At 39.2% G+C, this 12135-nt stretch overlaps 1 protein-coding gene and 1 long non-coding RNA gene across 3 annotated transcripts in view; one reads left to right on the top strand and one right to left on the bottom strand.

The window, feature by feature from the left end:
* Positions 1–103: 103 nt before the first annotated feature.
* Positions 104–1502, top strand: LOC112449824. Its single transcript, XR_003038364.2, has 4 exons — positions 104–676; positions 745–805; positions 875–939; positions 1004–1502. It is a non-coding gene; the product is annotated as an uncharacterized LOC112449824 (long non-coding RNA).
* A 3678-nt stretch (positions 1503–5180) lies between these two features.
* Positions 5181–12135, bottom strand: part of sirt3 (sirtuin 3) — a 23739-nt gene continuing 16784 nt past the window's right edge. The window contains exons 3-8 of one of the 2 annotated variants that reach the window (XM_017439475.3): positions 10925–11097; positions 10618–10850; positions 10444–10544; positions 10189–10350; positions 8035–8244; positions 5181–6650 (exon numbers count right to left, since the gene is read on the bottom strand). In XM_017439475.3, coding sequence (XP_017294964.1) covers positions 6627–6650; positions 8035–8244; positions 10189–10350; positions 10444–10544; positions 10618–10850; positions 10925–11097 — 903 coding nt within the window. In that variant the 3' untranslated portion in view covers positions 5181–6626. Of the gene's footprint in view, positions 6651–8034; positions 8245–10188; positions 10374–10443; positions 10545–10617; positions 10851–10924; positions 11098–12135 lie in introns of those variants that run through there. The other variant, XM_037979961.1, reaches the window with a different exon arrangement.

The following is a 12135-nucleotide window of genomic DNA, read 5'->3' as shown; positions in this document are numbered from 1 at the left end:
AGTGATTTATCCAGATTGTTCTTTTTTAACAGAGGTTTGATAACTGCTGTTTTTAGAGCCTGATGAGAGAGATGAGTTTACTATTTGAATCAAGTCAGATGCAATGACAGGAAGAACTTTCTTAAAGAAGGTTGTAGGAAGGATATCAAGACAGCAGGAGGATGAGCTTAATTGATTTATAATTTCTTCTAAGCTTTAATGGGTGAGTTGATGAAATACAGCCATTTTCTCTGCATTTGATGTGTTTGGCATCAGGATTGGGTTTGGTGTGGATGAGCAGATTAACCTTCTATTTTTTGTAATTTTCTCTGTGAAGAAGTTGGTAAACTCACTGCAGGCCCTGGTGGAGTGGAGTTCAGGTGGTCAAATCACAGAAGGGTTTGTCAACCTGTCAACTGTGGCAAACAGAGCATGAGCGTTGTTCATGTTTTTGTTTATGATTTCTGAAAAAAATGAGAACCAATCTCTGCTTTCACTCAGTCCATTTATGTTTCACCTCATAAACACCATGTCTTTAAATATAATGATAACTGATTGTTAGTGTAGCAGCATAAATGGTACGCTGCCACTTTAAGGCCAATTTCAGCTGCTGCATATAAGCAAGCCTGCACCTGTCGTGAGGCTGCTTGCATTGTGATATCAATTTAATCTGCTTCCTTTGTTTGCACCGTTCTGGGTAAGCGTGACTGTTTTATTGTTTTTGGTTTTAATAAGTTATTGATATTAATTGGTTTATCTGCTTAGCCTCCTCTGCTGCACCTCCAATATCTGGACCGATCTGTCCGGTCATTTGTTTGACAGGAAGGTAAGAGCTAGCGTGGCTAGATAACATCACCCCATGTAAACAAAACCTTCACATAGCATTTTCTTACAGTTGCACCGCATAAAGGTGGAAGTGGATCTGGTTATTTGGCAGTGCAGTCATTTATCAGGTCACAGGTAAGCAGTTGCTGCAAGTTATGGTTTTGTTAGCAGTTGTATTAATTTGTTCTATTCTTTTTAGCCTTCCAACTCATCAGCACTGCACCTGGAGTGGCACTCGCTGCTGTTTTGCCTATCTATAACTTGTTTTAAAAGACAAACCTGAACTTTCCCTGCTGCTGGGCGCATTGATGGCGCTACTTAAGGGATAAAAGTGGAACACTGTTTTGAATTTGTATCACTGTTTTATTCATGTTGGTTAATTTTTGTCTTTCTTTTAGGGACTGAGGCTTCTGTGGTGGTGGTGGTGACCCCTGGTGGCGGTGTGTGTGTGTGTTGTTGGAGCACCTTTTCTTTCCTTGTTTGCTGTGTTTTTGTAGTGTCCAGGGTGCTCCCTTTTCCTGCACTGGATGTTGCCCCTTCCCTCACTACTTCCCCATTGGTAAGCCTCAGTTTCCTTTGAAATTTAGACATTTTATTATAATCTTGTTGACTGCATTCACCGTTTAATCATTCAATTTCAGATTATTATTTTAAAAAGGAAATATTGAAGTTTAATAAATTTTATAGAACTTTCTGAATCTTGTCTCCTCATTTCCAGCAGAATTTACCTGTGTCCTTATTACATTATTTTCCTGGATTTATTCCAGGTGGCGTTGTTGGTCATTATAACCTTTAATATTTTATATTTGGGTTCATCATAAAAAGAAAATCCACCCCCAGGTTGCCACATTGGCAAAATATTTCATGAACCACAAGACACATTTTAATCAAACTCTCAAAATCCAATCAGTGGATTCACAACTTTAACAGATTTACTTTCAGAATCATTCTGATACAAGATGGCTGCCACAGCTAACTTAGAAAACACAAAAATAGCTATTACTTCTTTGTTTTTGTTTTTTTTAGTTACTGAGCCAAATTTTGGTGTTTGTTTGAAACATTGCTATAAAAAGTTTGGAATAATGTCTGTTAGCAAAATATCTCAAGAACCACCCGACAGATTTTATGGAAACTCTCAGAAAGTAATCATATGTATGTCAACAGCTGATTACCTTATGGAGTCATTCTGACTCAAAATGGCTGCCACACCTGTCTTTTAATACACAAAATTGGCTTTAACTGTCATTTTGTAAGATACAGAGATAAAATTTTGTGTGACAGTAACTGTCAATGATCTTTAAAACATACTGTCTGTTTCTTTGCTGTAAACTACTGATGAAAATGTCTGTTTTCAAAGTTCCCTCAGAACCTTAATGAAACTCTCTGAAAGTAATCAGTGGATGCATGTCTACAACTAATTAATATTGGAGTAATTCTGACACAAGATGGCTGCCACAGCTGACTTAGAAAACACAAAAATGGCCATAAGTCAGTCATTTCTATAGACATTTAGCTATAATCTGTGTGATGGTAGCTGTTACCTTTCCTTAAGACATACTGTGATGGCTTTGTTTGAAATGTTCCGAAAACCTACTGGAGAGAAAGTCTGAAAAGTATCTCATGAACCACTGAACAGAGTCATTCTGATTTAAGAAAAAATCATGCACCAGGTGGCAGGTTGTTTTGTCAACCCACTGCTGGCTCACGTCTGGTCCTTTTATCTCAGAGGGGGGAGAACTCAGACAATTTACCCTTTAAGGATGACGCTACAAAAGAACTAGAGTTTCACTATTTATTCTAATAAAGCAGCGCCACCTAATTGTAATATCAGTAATTGTACCATGTGTCGCCAAAACTGTCTTTAACTGGTTCAAGGAAGTGATTCTGTGGGTGTAATCTTGACGTATAAGCATGCAGCCATCAGTAAACTGCTCATGGTATGGCAGGCCTTGTCACAGCCGATAAAGGCTGCTGAGCACAGGTTTTCCCCTGTGCATTTATAATACTTACATCCTTTTTAGGACATAACTAACAGTTCCTTCAGAAACTTTCTGGTATTAATATTTAATGCTAAATACAGAGAAAGTTTACAAATTGTATTTCATGATAGAGTTTATTTAAATAAAGTTAGGGTGTAGGAAATTTATTAGTTACAATTGTGTCACAGTCGATACTCTCAGAACAAAACAAAGCCTATTAGGTGTGAATGTGGTGGGCAAAGTTAAATGGGTGTTAATGAGTTTCCTCCACAGGGTGTCTGGGCTCTCCCTTAGAGATAGGGTGAGAAGCTTGGTCATCTGGTGAGGATGCCTCCTGGACGCCTCCCTGGTGAGGTGTTCTGGGCACGTCCCACTGGGAGGAGGCCCAGAGGAAGATCCAGGACACGCTGGAGGGACTATGTTTCTCGGCTGGCCTGGGAACGCCTTGGGATTCCCCCGGAGGAGCTGGCCCAAGTGGCTGGGGAGAGGGAAGTCTGGGTCTCCCTGCTTAGGCTGCTGCCCCCGCGACCCGACCCCGGATAAGCGGAAGAGGATGGATGGATGGATGAAAAAGGAGTCACTTCTAAGGAGAAGAAGACAGATGCAGCTGCAGGCTCAAGCTTGCAGGACGGAGAGAATGCAAACACTACGTCTGCTGTGTGTGCAGACTCTGAACAGGGTCTTCATATTGGATGAACTGGGACACAATAGATTAAAGCTCTATTCCGAACAAAAGAGAACCACAGATAAGCAAGGGTGGGCAAATCCACTCTGTCTTTACCGTGCTAAAACAAATGGTTGCATATTAGGGGCGATCATAAAAAGGAGAAGACCATTGTAGCTGTCACGATTAGCAGTGGAGTAAGGAAGACAGACCTAGAATGCAGACTCAATTCTGGACTCAGGAGCCAAAGAAAACTGAATTTATTTGTATTTGTGAACATGGAATCTGACAGAACAATGCAGCAGTGAGCACAAGCAACAACAGAAGAACTCGCTACAGAAACAAACTCTCACAAATCTAACATGCTGGTGACAGTTTACACATGTTCCATGTTCCTTCCATTTCTTACTGATGGATTTAACAGAAATCCTGAGGATTTTAGGACTTTGGAATACTGAAAGCATAATATTTGGTGATAATGCTATGAGTGACGTCGGTTATCTGACCTTTAACTTTTAAGAACTTAGGAGTACTTTTTGACAAAGAGTTCAAATTCTAGGAACAAGTGACTTTGTTGAGAAATCAAATTTTAATCAAGTCTTATATATTCTTGCTAAAGTTAAACCATTTTAAAACTGTCCTGATCTGGAGAAGGCCATTCATGCCTTTATTTGCTCCAGAATGGATTCCTGCAATGCCCTTTACTTCAGTCTCCCTTAGTCATCATCCCTAAAGCTCCTTCGGCTTGTTCAGAATGCATCTGCCCATCTCTTGACTGACACGTTTAAACGTGAACACATCACCCCAACATTTTAAACTTTCCTTTAATTTTAGAGCACTTCATGGCTTGGCCCCATCTTATTTGTCTGAGCTACTGAGTTTTTGAGTGCCTGGCAGGTCTCTTAGGTCTTCCAATCAGTTTTGATCTGATATACCAAGGAGCAGGTGGCAGCACCCAGAGGGAGCTGGCTTCTGGAACCTGAAGTGACCTTCGCTCAGGTGTCAACAACAGTCCCTCCCCGCCTGCACTGCGCACGCCGCTGTGTTGTTTAGATTCACTCCCACTGAACTCAACTGAACTAAGGAACGAATCTGTAAATAAAGTGATTCGGTTCAGTTCGTTTGAACAAATTGTCCATGAACGACACCTGCATTACTAATCACAAGACACAAAGTCTTTTTCTAAGTTCTGCTTCTAAGTTTTCCTCTTTTTTGCTTTTAGCTTTCTTTATTTAACTTTAAGTGCCTGCCTCATGTTTTTGTGTGGCAGAGTTTCTTTTGCGCAACTTTTACAAACTAGACTTTCTAATTCACATATAGCTAGACTAAAGTGACAGCCAGCCAGAGTAATTTAACCTGGACAGTATCTTCGGAACCACAAACGCACCCTGTCTTGGTTCGCTGACCTCCAGACCTGAGAGGTTAGCTGTTTGATTTTGCTCTCCTTAAAATTTTAACTCAAATTCTCCCTTAGAAGTTATCACAAACTCCATTTTGACTCAAACTTTCCAAATGTCATGTTACCAAAATATACTTTTGCCTTTGTTAAACTTTCCTTCCTAACTGAAGAGACAAAGAAAAGCCCTTGTAACTTTGAGTCATTTGACCTGAAAGCCATGAAAGGGTTAAGAATAATTTTGTCATATCAGATTTGGATGGCATTTTTCTTTATTCATAACCTGCAATGACCTGTTACACTGTGGCGGAGTAAGAAAGTCGACACAGGAGATGGGTGTGATCACCAGGTTTACTCAACTCCAGCTGACTGCCAGAACAAACGTTAACTCCAACAGTGACAGTGTGATGGTGAGCACCTAACAACAACATACAGTAATGTGATGGTGAGCACCTAACAACAACATTTTAAATGAAAAACAACATGCCATCTGGGTGTGAGTGGAATCCACAAAGTGGTCCGCCACAACATTTGTTTATTACAACAAACATTACATAAAAGTGTGAGAAACATGCTCAGTGTCCGTGTCTTGTGTCTAATTTATGGTCGCTATCAGAACTTTAGGTGGTTCTGACTCTTTTTAAAATGATAAGACTGATATTAACAGTAAAATCCTAACTGTCTTCCTCACTGGACGGGTGATGCCTCAGATGAGTGCATAATTAAATTATCTGATGACATGCTTACAGAGATATCAGGAGCAGCAAAGACTGCTTTGGTTGTATTTTTGTCAGCAAGTCTTATTTTTTTGTTCTTTAATGCTGTATTTTAAAAGCAATTTTCTCGTTTGTGGTACACATTGAGTTTTCTTTTTTTAAAAAAAGGGGGACTAACTTAAGTGACTGGAGTATAACACTTCAAAGTTTTTTTGTTTTGTTTTTTAAACTTCTTACAGTACGCTGGGTGGGTTTTGGTTTGTTTATTTAAGACAAACATTGTTTATTTGCTAACATTCACTGTAAATGAACAAGGTAGTATATTTCTTTGTTTTGGATTTTGGTGGGTGAGCAGTTACCTTTACCTGTCTACCTTCTTTGGATTTAAATCATTCTTAGTTTGTTTATCATCTATAGCAAATATTTCCACAAAGTTCCTTCTGTCTTTAGGCTTCACTCTGTGATGTTCCACAGGTAAAAATCACTGAATTAACTGATTAGAAGACAAATCTCCATGTGGTTTAATGCCCTTTTTAAAAGACTCCTCATGTTTATAGAATTTAACTCCTGAAAAGTATGTATTATTAAAAATGTGTAATTTACTCCCTGTGCAGTTTTAAATATTGTATCAACATTCAGAACCACACAAGTAAACAGTAAACAGTTAAATATTGCTTTCTAACAAACTTGAAGCTGGTTGAAATGTTCTGAATGAACAAAGAGATTAAACAGCCACAATACATACATTTATTTTCTTTATTTTATTATCTCACATGATAAGATATTGTTTCAATTTCAGCTACAAACTATCAAAAAACATTTGTTTTATCAGCTGAGTCTCTAAGTCCGCAGTCTGCTGTATTTGCTTCTGATCAGCACAAGCTTTCAACAGAAAAAACAAACAGCAACAAGCTGGTGTGCATCACTTACCTGCAATTCATAATATTCATTTTAAATCCTGTCATCATGTAGTTATATTAAAGATTCAATCAAAGTCAGATGGATTTTCAGCTGCAGTTTGAGTGAAATGAACAATGTCAAACCTCCACCTGGGAACTGAAGTCATCTCACTCTTCTGTTTTTGTTGCAGCCTGCAGAAGTAAATATGAGAACATGACATTAAAAAGAATCTGATCCAACCTTTAATACATGCAAAAACAATCTCATAAATTGCAAAGTGATATTATAAACCTTTATACTCTACCAGCTTTAATTATATAGCATTTCACACAACCACATGACCAAAGTGTCATACAGTACAATATGACAAAACCACAAGACACCAAACTAAAGGCCTAAAAACACTATTATATAAAACTCTATAGAGGAATGATTGTGTAATGCAAAACAGTAGTGTAAGATTTTATAAAAGTGTTAGAATAAACTGTGAATATTTTGAGACTGAAGTCCTTTTAAGATAACAGCTGTCCACTGATTTTAGTACCACTTAGACTAACTATTAGATCAGTCTGATCAGAATAAACCCAATTCTTCAAACTGATGTCATTCAAAAGGAATCAACAAGATATTAATTGTTCATAACGTCTCCACAAAACTCCACTTCAAGTGTCCCTTTAAAATGCCCTCATTAAAACATGTCATATGTAATTTGATTCTCAGCTAAATGTTTTATTTTGAGTTGAAATGCATTTTTAGATATTTTGAAGTGGGTTTTGTGGCGAGGTTATGAACACTTATTAAAGCCAACAGTTTGCAGTTGGCTTTGACCCAGAGGTAGGACAAGTCAATGTAGAGAATAAAAACACTGATAACTGAATTGAAAATGAAACATTTTTCATTTTCACAGGTTTAAAATTTCACAAAGCTGTAGAGCTGTTCTGTACATAGTTCAAACAGTTTACTGCTACTTGTGTGGTTCTGAGATCAGATCAAATAATCAGACCAATACTCAGTCTGAAGGAAGTATTTCACTGCTTGTTACAATAAATTTGGTCAAACTTTGGTTTATAAATTATCCCCTAAACATCTTATGGTGGCAAGGTTTTTATAAGATAACACCTGACTGTGTTCTGTCTGAATTCCACAGCCTGTGAGGTTTTCACCAAATGACCCTGTTCCTCTTCACTGAAACCAGACTGACCTTACTTCCTGTCTCCTCCTCACCTTCCAACATTCTGATATCTGAGATATCAGCTCCTGTGTGGACTGGAGGCAGAGCTTTGATTCAGAGCTTCCTGTTCAGACCTGGGACTCTGATGTTAACTCTGAATTGTCTTTAAGGCTCGCTGTATGCTGCGCACCATATATAAATAAACCTGTTTGAGTGATTTCATCTAACACTGCCTGGAAATTGATTTCTTCCACAACAATTTCATAAAACTGTCTTTTTACACAAATATCTTACACATCCAATAGGAAGGAAGAAAAAAAAACAAAGATCCAGACAAATCAAATTTAATAACTTCCTGTTAATTTTGGCTAAAAAGATGACAAACTTTAAGAAAATGTGCTCACTTTCTCAGCGCCAGCTGCCATTACAGTGTTTAACTCCTGGTTCCAGCAGAGGGCATCGATGAGAGCCTGCACGCCACCAACCACATCACCCAGCAGCACAACGTCGTTGGGCTGGCGACCCCAAGCAAACGGTCCCACCAGGTCTTTGTTGATGAGCAGACGAGGGACAGAGCTGCGAACAGCCCCCACCAGGCTGGCAAACGGCTCCACCTTCAAGTAAAACAGCAAAAAGTAGCCCAGTGCTTCAAGACAGAACAATGTTAGACTTTTAAAGGTTGATGCAAAGTTTTTATTAACAGTGACTAGTAAAGGTGCTTTGTTGCATTTTCAAAAAAAAAGGCAATAGTGCTGTGCTAAAGTCTTCAGATGCTATTTATTTTGTATTTTAAAAAAATGTTACCTGGACTGCTTTCTTCCACTCGTGTCCCAAAATGCTGAAAAACTGCTCACCTCTCGGCTGGACTATTGTAATTACTATCTAGGCCTTGAAAAAAACTTTTGAAAAGTCTTTAGTTAAATCCAAAATGCTGCTGCCAGAGTTATGAGTTCAAAGGAGAGATTATATTTCTCCACTTTTAGCTTTTTTTTCATTGGCTCTCTATTAAATTAGAATAGAATTAAAAGTCTTACCTCTAACACACAAAGCTTGCTCAGGATGGGAGAATGTGATGAAGACTCATCACAGTCTGCTGGCTTTCTTAGATAACTTTTACTAATTTGCTTTTTACAGTGTATGTGAATGGGTTTTGTACAGTGCTCTGAGCTAACTTGTTGTGAACTGGAGCTTTATAAACTGATGGCTCAGCTAGTGCCACACAGATTAGCTGTAATGACCATCCTTGATCAACTGACTTAAAAAAAAGTGTAGTTAGTTGTAGGTGTACATCCAATTTTTTTTTTTTTAGTTTTTTTTATTAAAACCTTTCCAGTGTTTCTTGAGATACACTATATTGGCAGAAGTATTTGCTCACTTCTCTTCAGACACATATGAACTTGAGTGCCATCCCATTCTTAATTCATAGGGTTTAATATAATTTTGGCCTACCCTTTGCAGCTATAACAGATTTCAGCTCTTCTGGGAAGGCTTTCCACAGGTTTAGGAGTGTTTATGGGAGTTTTTGACCATTCTTCCAGAAGCTCATTTGTGAGGTCAGACACTGATGTTGGATGAGAAGGCCTGGCTCACAGTCTCTGCTCTAATTCATTCCAAAGGTGTTCTGTCAGGTTGAGGTCAGGACTCTGCAGGCCAGTCAGGTTCTTCCACACCAAACTCCCTCATCCATGTCTTTATGGACCTTGCTTTGTGCCCTGGTGCACAGTCATGTTGGAACAGGAAGGGGCCATCCCAAACTGTTCCAACAAAGTTGGGAGCATGGAGTTGTCCAAAATGTCTTGGAATGCAGAAGCTGTCAGAGTTCCTCTCACTAGAACTAAGGGGCCATAATCCCCCCTCCACTAAACTTTACACTTGGCACAATGCAGTCAGACAAGTACCGTTCTCCTGGCAACCGCCAAACCCAGACTCACCCATCAGATTGCCAGATGCATCTGATGCTTTGCATTACACTTGAGCTAATCTGAAGGCCACATGAAGTTTGGAGGTCTGCAGAAAGTTGGTGACCTCTTCGCACTATGCGCTTCAGCATCCGCTGACCCAACTTCGTCAGTTTACATGGTCTGCCACTTCATGGCTGAGTTGCTGTCATTCAGACACTTCCATTTTCTTATAATACAGCTGACAGTTGACTGTGGAATATTTAGGAGAGAGGAACTTTCATGACTGGATTTGTTGCACATGTGGCGTCCTATCAGTTCTACGCTGGAATTCACTGAGCTCCTGAGAGCGACACATTCTTTCACAAATGTTTGTAAAAACAGTCTGCATGCCTAGGTGCTTCATTTTATACACCTGTGGCCATGGCAGTGATTGGAACACCTGATTCTGACACTTTGGATGGCTGAGCAAATACTTTTGGCAACATAGTGTCTTTTGGTAACAGACAGACTGGTAAGAACACCATGTGCCTTTTGACCACAGGTGATAATGTTTCAAGTTGACAAACTGAGTTTTTGATCAAGTCTGCTGAGCTTCTAGTTGTGTTTTCAGACACACAGGTTGTTAAGTTATCGGGGTGGACGGAGTAGTTTGCTCACCTCAAGTGAAGTGCCCATGACGATCAGCAGGTCTGCAAGTGGAAAGTCTGTGAGGTACTTAAAGAAACGTCGTGGAAGGTCCTCCCCAAAAAACACAATGTCTGGTTTTACCACACCCTTACAGGTGGGACATTTAGGGATTGTCCCGGTCATCACAGCTGGCTAATCAAGACAAAATATAAAATCTATATTTTATGTACTAAAAACCATGTGTTTAAGTTAAGAGCATATGTGTAGGATCAGCGTCCGACTCACTTGGAGGTCTTTGCCATCATATTTCCTCAGACATGAGCAGCAGGTGGCTGTGGCGAATGACCCATGGGCCTCCACCAGCATCTCCGGAGGAATTCCTGCCACTTGAACCAAACAACATACATCTCAGCCCGGAGTAGTAAAACAATCTCCTTGATGTGCTATAAGTAAACATACGTCTCTCCAGCCCGTCAATGTTCTGTGTGTACATCCGGAGGAGCTGGCCTTTCTTATGAAGCAGACACACAAAGTAGTGTGTCAAATTGGGCTGGTAGTTTCCTGGGTACAGCTTTTTCGCTAGACTGAAGAAGGGCTCTGGGTTTTGATGGAAAAATTCTATTTCAAAAATTGCCTCTGCATATGGCAGGTTGTACTGCTGCAGCATATCATAAAGACCACTCCCAGGAGACCTGCAAGATAAGGAAATACTTCATATTTACAGGATTTAGGACCATGGCAGGAAAGCTCATGCAGGTTTTTGTACCTGAAGTCTGGGATGCCACTCGGAGTGCTGATCCCAGCTCCGGCCATCACTACCACCCGTTTGTAATTCTGTTCTCGGATGTTCTTGGCGATGTCCTCCAGAGTCTGCAGCCTAACGGACATGCCTCCACCACAAGAAAAAAGTCCTCTGCTCCCATTCCACTGAGCTTCAGTCTGTAAAGAAACAAAAAGTTTGTTTTACATCAGAAAGTTTGCTAAAATCAACACAAACAGGTAACTGAAAACTTAATGGATTTGTTTCTCCTAAACTCTTCTCAATTACCAATTATACACATCTACAGTATAAGTTGTAAATGATTAAAGGACAAACAGAAAATTCATTTGCAGCATTTTACAATTAGGTTCAGCTATGTTTGGAAAGAAAATGCCACATTGGCTTTCTGGTTTCCTACAACTTATCGTGTTTTGTTGTGTTGTAGGTTGTACCCAGAATGCAGGTGGACAAGAGGAGCTCAAAATGAAAACAGATTTATTAATTAAAAAAGGCAAAACAAAGAGTACCTGTGGCAGCAAACGAAAACTTAAATAGCTCATTACTACAGCAAACTGCAAACCAATGAGTAACGGAAGCTGAGGAACAGCTAATATGGACTGAGGGACACAGGTGACTGATGACAAACTAGGGACAGGTGCAGATGGGTGTGGCAGGCTGAGAAGAGAAAGTACAGAACTGAGGGCAAGTGAATAATGACACGGGACACAGAGGACAAGACTACAAAGACTACACAGGAACTAATGATATTTAACCCAGGGAATAAACTAAAACACCTGGATCACAAGAATCAAAACAGAACTGTAGAAACACAAGAGAAAACAATTAAACCAAATTAAAAAATAATACTACTAATAAGGCTCAAATTCTAACACAACTGTACATCAAACCATGAGTTTGGTAATTCATCCATTTTCACAATTTAAGGACAAACTGTACATAAAGATTCCAAACATTATATGGTTCCAGTGTCTTTTTGGTGACATGTCCCTTTTTGAATTATACTTTATTTTAAAAGAAAACTATTTAGGTTCTGGGCTATTGATCATCTACAGGTGCTGGTCATAAAATTAGAATATCATGAAAAAGTAGATTGATTTCAGTAATTCCATTTAAAAAGTGAAACTTGTATATTATATTCATACATTACATACAAACTCATATATTTCAAATGTTTATTTCGTTTAATTTTGATGATT

This window comes from Kryptolebias marmoratus, linkage group LG15, assembly GCF_001649575.2.
Source record: "Kryptolebias marmoratus isolate JLee-2015 linkage group LG15, ASM164957v2, whole genome shotgun sequence".
Taxonomy (NCBI): domain Eukaryota; kingdom Metazoa; phylum Chordata; class Actinopteri; order Cyprinodontiformes; family Rivulidae; genus Kryptolebias; species Kryptolebias marmoratus.
Note: the sequence above shows the minus strand (reverse complement) of the source record. Positions and strands in the feature narration are given on the sequence as shown.